This window comes from Eumetopias jubatus, unplaced genomic scaffold (assembly GCF_037043125.1).
Source record: "Eumetopias jubatus isolate StellerSeaLion01/CBP00866 unplaced genomic scaffold, mEumJub1_p1.0 scaffold_9, whole genome shotgun sequence".
NCBI classification, from domain to species: domain Eukaryota; kingdom Metazoa; phylum Chordata; class Mammalia; order Carnivora; family Otariidae; genus Eumetopias; species Eumetopias jubatus.
Genome location: NW_028274815.1, coordinates 45038016 through 45046911, shown reverse-complemented (window position 1 = coordinate 45046911; position 8896 = coordinate 45038016). Strand labels below are relative to the sequence as shown.

The window sequence follows — 8896 nt, the reverse complement described above, 5'->3', positions numbered from 1 at the left end:
AATCTTGGTTGGTCTCCCAGACTGACTTTGGTGTCCTTTCTCAGGTTTTCCATAGCCCTCTGCTTTCCTTGGTCATAGAATGGGTCACACTGAGGCATAATTGTTGCCTACCTTGGATCTCGCTACCTTGAAACCATAAACTACTTGGGGTCAAGGTCCAACTCTTTCTCAGCATTTGGCAGGTGGATGTATGTACTAAATATTGAGTGAGTAAAATATTTCCATGCCAGTTGAATCCCAGTAGTTTGTCTAACATATATAGGTGCCCTCAGGAGCTCCCAGTTTTTAATGTGATTCCAGCATCACTGCCTCACATAGTTCTGGTTCTGATTTCCCCATCTTTAATTTGATGAGTTTCAACGAGATATATAATCTTCAATTATGTTCTGAGTTTTGGTGACTTATTCATTTTGAACCCCCAAGGTAACCGATTATTTCAGTAATCATTATTTCTTACCAGTAATGTGTGTTTCTATAGGGAGCATGACTTCGGCAACTTCACCTATCATTTTAAAATGGGACCCCAAAAGTTTGGAAATCCGGACACTAACAGTGGAGAGGCTTTTGGAGCCACTTGTTACACAGGTAAGGGATGATTTGAAACACTTCGTTACTTGTATATGTTTCTATTGTGATTATATCATGACTCTTCAAAAAACTTAGAAATTGCTAAGAGTGAATACTACATCATGCCATAATGCTAAATACTGAAGATATGTTACTGCCTGAACTCTGGACCGTTTTATTGCCCAATAACATTTGAAGTACCTTTTTCAAAACTCATCATATGATTTTTGAAATTAAGTTGATGAGATAATTAAAGAGGGGGACTCGGTAAATGGGGCTCTCATTCTTAGTAATGAATTCAAGTCTAAATAAACCATTCCTAGCTCACTTTCAGATGCTAATGCACAGTGGGAAGAACTGTATTGACTATTTAAGAGCAAAGTATATTACTTTTCTTTAGTTTAAAATGGAGAATTTATCATGTTGGAAAAATGAAATGTTCCATTTTTTTTGTTGTCACAGTTGCCACATCTCCACAGGTGACTGTCAACAACAACAAAAAAATTCTGGGAATTTAAGTTTTAAAAGTTAATTTTTAGTATCTTATGAAGCATATTATTTGCTATATTAAACTCAGAAATACATGGAATGTGAAAATTAAAGATTTTTATGGTGTATTTTTAGGGAAGTATTATGCCAAATTAAGTAGAAATTTCTTTTTTGTTTCCTTCTTTTCATTATTATTTTTTAAAGTTTAAATTCAATTACTGGTTTTTCATACTGGTTTCCTATAGCTGCTATAACAAATTACCACAAACTTAGTGTGTTAAAGCATCACAAATTTATTATCTTATGGTTCTGGAGGTCAGAAATCCTCAAGTCAAGGTGTTGGCAGAGCTGCATTCCTTGTAGAGGCTCTGGCAGAAAGTGTATGTCCTTCCTTGTCTTTTGCATCTTCTAAAGTCCACTTGCCTTCTACCCCATCCTCCATATTCAAAGCCAGAAGTGTAGCATCTTCAAATCTCTCTCTTGACTCTGACCTCTGCTTCTATCCTCACACCTCCATCTTAGAAGGACCTTCTGATTACATTGGGCCCACTGAAATACTCCAGAATAATCTCAAAATCCTTAACCAAATCACAGCCATTTAAGATAACATATTCACAGTTTCCAGGGATTAGGACATGGACATCTTTGGGGGTCATTATTCAGCTCAACATAGTCTGCCCTCTGTCCACCCCCAAATTCATATCCTTCCTACATGAGAAACACATTCACCACATCCCCAGATTCCCCCAAATCTCAACCTATTATAGAATCATTTCAAGTCCAAAATCTCATCAAAATTTCATCAAATTCCAGATCTTTTCATCTAAATCATCTAAAGTAGGTGTAGGTAAGTTTCTGGTTATAATCCATTCTTGAACAAAATTCCTCTCCATCTGTTACCTGTGAAACTAGAAAACAACATATATATGTTCCCAGAATGCATTGGGATAAGATACACAGGCATAAGAAAATAGGTAGAGATATTCCCACTAAAAAGGGAGAAGGTGGAAGGGAAAAAAGGATTATCAATTCTTCCTCAAGCAATTTAGAAATCCAGCTGGGCAAATTCCCTTAGACTGGAAAGCTTGGGAACAACTGGCAGTGTTTCTACTGATATAACATTCTTTTTTTTTTCTTTAGACTTTCTTTCTTTCTTTATTTGAGAGAGAGACAGAAACAGAGAGAGAACACGATCCGGAAGGAGAGGGCCCCGACACGGGGCTCCATCCCAGGAGCCTGGGATCATGACCTGAGTGAGGGCAGATGCTTAACTGACTGAGCCACCCAGGCACCCCCTGATATAACATTCTTAAGAAACCTGTGGTTCTCCCATTTGTCTCTAGGATTCACGCTGTTAGAAAAGAGGCTACTTCACAGAACATTCCCAGATAATCCCATCTCCATTTCTGGCCTCTGCTGAATTGGTCAAAGCCATCCATGAATTACATGCCTAATTTCTTCAAAGCCCTCTGTATGACTGAATACTCTGAGCTTTCAGTCCTTCCAAGGCACAAGCCAGAGGTTATCTAGACATACAACTGGCTTTCTCTCCAGAGCATACTTTCCCGAGAGTGAGTTTTCTAATTTTAGTGCCTTTTCCAGTTTACATAGGCTGAGAATTTTCCAAATCATCAAGTCCTGGTTTCTTTTAGCTTAACAGTTCTTCTCTCAATTTATTTCTTTCTTCTCACATTTTACTATAAGCAGGAGGAAGAAACCAGGGCACTCCTTCAACACTGTGCTTGGAAAACTCTTGACTAAATGTCCAAGTTCATCCTGTACAGTTCTGATTTCCACATAACTGTAAGACACAATCCATCCAAGCTTTCTGTCACTCTTTCTTCCATTTCCTAGTAACATGTTCTTCATTTTTTTCTGAGCCTTCTCTAGCATCTCTTTAACACCTGTGTTTCTACAGTCTTTTTATAATGATTTAGATATTCTCTCAGATGATAAGAGGCTTTCTCTACCTTGCTCCTCACTTCCTTCTGAGTCCTTGCAAGCAAGGCCTTTATTATCCCTGTTTTTACTAACAGTCAGTGCAAGGCAATCTTGGATTTTTCTATTAAAATTCTTTAAATTTTTCTAACATCTGCCTGTTATCAATTCCAAAGCCACTTCCACATTTTTAGGTGTTTGTAATAGCAGCACCCTACTCCCGAGAACTAAAATCTGTATGTTTCCAATTGCCACTATAACAAATTACCACAACCTGAGTAGCCTAAAACAACACAAATTTATTATTCTATAGCTTCAGAGGTCAGAACTCCTAAAATCAAGGTGTTGGTAGGGCTGTGTTCCTTAAGGAGGGCATTCCTTTCCTTTTCAACATCTGGTATGCACCTGCATTTCTTGGTTGTGGTGCTTTCATCCTTCCTTAAAGCCAGCATCATACCACCTTCACATCTCTGCCTCTGACTTCAGCTTCTACTGTCTCACCTCTTGCTCTGACTAACTCTCTGACTTCTCTCTTATGAGTACCCTTGTGATGACATTGGAGCCAGCCAAATATTCTAAAATAATCTCTCCCTCTTGAGATCTTTAAACAAATCACATCTGCAAAATCCCTCTGTTATTGAAGATAACATATTCACAAGTTTTCGGGTGTAGGAAGTGGACATCTTTGTATGTAATTGTTGAAACGTTTCATTAGATTTATGCACATTTTTCAGTTGATTGTGATTCTTGTTAGCTCTATGAAAATTTCTTTTGAGAAACACTTATTCCTGAATGGCTCTTAGATATGGGAGTATGTTGTCTACTCAGATTATGGTCTGTAGACTAAGGCCTATGCATGAATTGTTTGTTACTGGTCTGCAGTAAGCACAGAAATTGAGAGTAAGTGCTTTTAAATTTTTATGACATTTTACAGAATAATTTTATGTATGTTGAATCAAGTAATTTTAGACTTGAATTTTTTATCTTTTAAATTTTTTGAATCATTCATTTTGTTGTATTTTATAGTGCTTTGGTTTATGATGTATTGGAATAACAAAAATATGGCTTTTCATCGTAGATAGCTTGAGAAAGATTGGCTTAGGAGATATTTTGGAGTCAGGTCAATTTGGTCTGAAATGTAGTTCCTTCAGCCTAGTTAAAAGCAGACTGTCTTTTTCTAGCCTCAGAATTTTACCTTCATATCAATATTAAATTTAACCCTTCTTTTACAGATAAATGAAACACAATAATTAAAACACAATGACTGGTATAAAGTAAATGTTGATTAAATATAGTTTCCATTTTTCTGTTTTTTGATGGCTATATATTCAGGCTTGTGTTAGCCATTATCCAACACTGTATAAGTCAAGGAGAAGGATATAAATGAATCTGGCATAAAAAAACAAAATATTACACATAAACTATCTTTCATTTCTTAAAATTTTCATGTATTTATATTTTGCTCATATTTCTCTTATCTATAGAATAGTATATCTAAGATTATAATTAAAAATTATTTTTTTCCATATATAGGTACCTAAATTCTGTCAGATAAAGGCAATGCATTAAAAACGTTTATTAAAAGTTAGGACAGTTAAATGTCTAATTTATATTTGTTCATTTAATGCAGTGGAATATGTAAAACTCTTCTTGAATTTCACACAGTGACTTAGCACTGTAATGAGTCTTAGCATCCCTTTAATATCTTCTGGTATCTATGTGGCTTATCTTTCTTTTCAGTGTTCCTACCCTGACTTAGAGAGAGAGATTCTTTCAAAAACATGACTTTTCAGACAAGCTTCTCTATTATTTCCTCTAATATTATGGCTCTGCTATCAAGACTAAGCATTCCCTCCCCTAGAATAAAGCCTTAATGTTAGGACTGATGTGATTGTTGACCTTTGAAAGGCATATGAATCAGAAAGGAGAGATAAGAAAATACTGGATATAAACTCCTGCTGAACATTTTTAAAAAAAGTGGAACTGAGAAAGAAAACTGAATCAAGGCCCTATTTGTGTCACACACACACACACACACACACACACACACACACACTCTCTCTCTCTCTCTCTCTCTCTCACACACACACACACATACCCCTTTATGAATTGAATAAAGTTCATAGTGGTATTCAGTGATGCAATATGCTCATAACCATCCTAGTTTTTCTGATAAGGATAGATAAGTAATGAAATAAATACCAGGAATTAAGGGTTCTCAGTAAAATTCATTCACTGTCATAAGAAAAATGACATTAGAAATTTACTGTTGATAAGTATTTAAAATATGCAACCAAATTATCTCATTTTAATCATAATGTATATGAGGCTGCATATTTATCTCACAATGTCAAAATGGCAAAATCCTTTTTGAATAATTTTTACATTATGGAAGTCATGATATTTCAAATGAGAAAGGATTTATCTTAGAAAGTTTAGTCCTTGAACAAGGTGCCCAAATTTTTTATAAATTCCAGAAAGTAAAAATTTTTAATAGGTCACATCCTGTGATATTAAGTTTTATTAGAAAACTAAGATACTTGATTAGGCAATTTTATTAGAAAACTAAAAAATAATATAGTAGAAATTAAGAAACACTCTTAGATAACTCTTAGAACCAAAGGGAAATGCAAAGTATATATGAGTTAATGAAAAAGATGATGTCTTCTAACAAAATATACACACCCAATAAAAGCTGTGCTCAGTACAAAATTTTAGGTTTAAATGTCTTTTTTGTTGTTGTTGTTTTAAAGATTTTATTTACTTATTTGACAGAGAGAGAGAGAGACACAGGGAGAGAGGGAACACAAGCAGGGGGAGTGGGAGAGGGAGAAGCAGGCTTCCCGCCGAGCAGGGAGCCCGATGTAGGGCTTGATCCCAGTACCCTGGTATCATGACCCGAGCTGAAGGCAGACGCTCAATGACTGAGCCTCCCAGGCACCCCTTAAATGTCTTTTTTATTAACAAAAAAAATAAATAAATAAACTAAGTGTTCATCTTAAGAACTCAGAAAAAGAACATCAAAAGAAACTAGAACAGAATTTAGTTAACAATGGAAACTGGAATCAGTAAAATAGAATATAAAAGTTAGAGTGATTAAATAAATTCAGAATTTGATTTTTCTTTGAAATGGCCAATCCTCAACACACAAATTATGGAAAATATATAAAGAAAAATATATAGGATTTTGAATGAGAAAGCATAAATAATTCCAGGAACAGAGCAACTCTTACATGCAACTCTACTCTGATGAAACATGCAAACCTACAGGAAGGAAATAAGTTCCTAGAGAAATTTAAATCACCACAGTATATCCAGAAGGAACTGGAAAACTGGAATAAGCCATATAAATATTGGAAGGCTGTTTGAAGATCTTTTATCAAAAAGCACCAGAACAGATGGATGCATACCTAAATATTATTAGACATTTAAAGAACAGATAATCACAATATTATTTCAATTACCATTTCAACTATAGAAAAAGATAAACAATCCTCAATCATTTTTTGAAGAATCATAATTTTATTATTAAAAATTCAAGATATTTTTAAAAACTTTTTTTACATAAGATAATGTTGGTTCTATATCATTTCTGAATTTAAATGCAACAAAAAACACCAAAAAACAAAAAAAAAATTCATGAAATATAGCAAGTACCATCCAGCAGTATGTTCAAAGATCAGCATATATATAACAAAATAGGAAAGTTTTTTTTAAAGATTTTATTTATTTATTTGACAGAGAGAGACACAACGAGAGAGAGGGAACACAAGCAGGGGGAGTGAGAGAGGGAGAAGCAGGCTTCCCGTGGAGCAGGGAGCCCTATGCAGGGCTTGATCCCAGGACCCTGGGATCATGACCTGAGCCAAAGGCAGACACTTAATGACTGAGCCACCCAGGTACCCCTATAAAATAGGAAATTTTAGGAAATATAATGATAGCCTAGTATGAGGAAATGAATAAAAATATTTTAGTAGCTCAATTGATTATACCATTAGATGCTAAAAAGACATTTGATAGAAATTTTGCACTTATTTCTACTAAAAAGTGTAAAGAGGATGGGATCAAACTTAAAATAAAGGAATGTACCATGTAAACATTGAAATAAGACAGAGAAAACACTCTTTTTATGCTGTTGTAATTAAAGTTAATATGAGAATGGGATTAGGTGACTAGATAAAAGATAAACGTAAAAAAATAAAGTTTCCATTTGTTCTTAGCAGCTAGAAATCAAAACAGGAAAATATACTCTTTTTAGCTGAAAAAATATATAAGGGCAATTATTTTTCCTATATAAAATGGGTATTAATTTTATAGTGTTTAACGTGAAAATTTGTAATTACTTTTACTCCATTGAAGTAGAGATTATGTATGCACAACCATTGAAGTCAAGAAGGCTTGATTATAAGTACAGGATTCCCAATGATAACTTAAATATGTTACTTAATGTGTCACCAAATGTAAATTATAGATAATAATAATTTGTACTACAAAGGATTATTGAAGGGATACATGAGATGGTGCATTAAAGTGATTGATGAAATGTCTGATGTTATCCTGATACAAATTTGCTCTTAATGCTGTGTTCTTTACTACCTGGTAGTAATGGCTTTCCAGTTATTAGAGAATGGGTGCCATGTATAAAATAGGGATTCATTAGATACTTTCTTTAGAAAAATATTTTAATGCAGGTTTAGAGAAGAATAAATTGTGTGTTACATTTAATCAAAGATTACTAAAGCAGGAACCTCTAAAGTTATTGGGAATTCAACTTCAGCAAGCTAATGAAACTCATTCCATCACAATAGGATAGAATGGAATTTGCTGGAATTTAGTTCCTTATTTCCTTTTAGTAAGATGAATCTGCAACTTAAATCACAATAAGCATCTGAAAAAAAGAATACCATTGATGTTTAATGAGCTGTTCTGAATAGGTGTAATGGGGAAAGACCCTCCTAAGAAGAGGACCTTTCTTTAATCATTTCCAGTATTATTTTGAGTAATGTCTATGGGCCTCTTTTAGATTAGACTCTAGTGACTTCTATAGTTAGGTCCTTTAAAATTGTACTCAAAAATTATTTCAAAAGTAAATAATTAGAACTTCATACACTTGAAACTATTGTTAAAATTTAAAATTTAATTTTATACTTTAAAAAAATACTTGATTTTCTCCTTTTTTTGATACTAAGTCTTCTTAAAGTAGTCATCTGTGTGACTCACAACTATAGTTAATTTCCTCGGTGCATTTAAAATTAGGAAATCATGAGATTTAAATTTAAAATCAGGGGATTTAAACTGAAAATTATTCTAGAAATAAACTGATACTCAGAAATGAAGTAACTTCTGAGGCTTAAGCCAGTGTGTGCCTCTTTATGCTATCCCATACTCTGTCTTACACAGTTTACAAGATAGAGTATTTTCTGTATGAATTTACCAAAAGAATGAAAGTATAAAATGAGGTCTCATGGTACCCATCTGTCTGGAGCATATCATTATTGAGAACTACCTTAATTCATGGTTTATTCATGAGATTCAAGGTTAGGTGGTTTCTAGGGTGACACTACAATGTTACAGTAAATTGTGTACTTTTGTCAAAGGGTTTAAATTGTATAAAAAGTAAAGGATGTGCTAAAAGCAAATGATGTGAACTCCATTAAGTTGGTTTAGTTCTTTGATCAATGTTATATATAGCTTGATTACTCTGTTTCCAAGTATTTTTCCTATTTTTATTGTTTAATATTTTCATACCAACCCCATTTTAATTTTTGAATGCTATTTTCCTTATCTGAGAAAATGGTTTAGTTTATCTGCCTTTAATAGACGTTTCTGTGGGTGAATGAACTACATAAGATACCATAACTTTTTATTTAAAAATATCTTTATTTTATATTAAAATAGGATT

The 8896-nt window shown here is 33.7% G+C and overlaps 1 protein-coding gene across 6 annotated transcripts in view; it reads left to right on the top strand.

The window, feature by feature from the left end:
* The first annotated feature begins 483 nt into the window (after nt 1-483).
* The window catches only part of CTNNA2 (catenin alpha 2), a 944211-nt gene continuing 935798 nt past the window's right edge, over nt 484-8896 (top strand). For all 6 annotated transcript variants that reach the window (XM_028122408.1, XM_028122407.2, XM_028122406.1 and 3 more), the window contains exon 1: nt 484-585. In XM_028122408.1, coding sequence (XP_027978209.1) covers nt 484-585 — 102 coding nt within the window. The remainder of the gene's footprint in view (nt 586-8896) is intronic.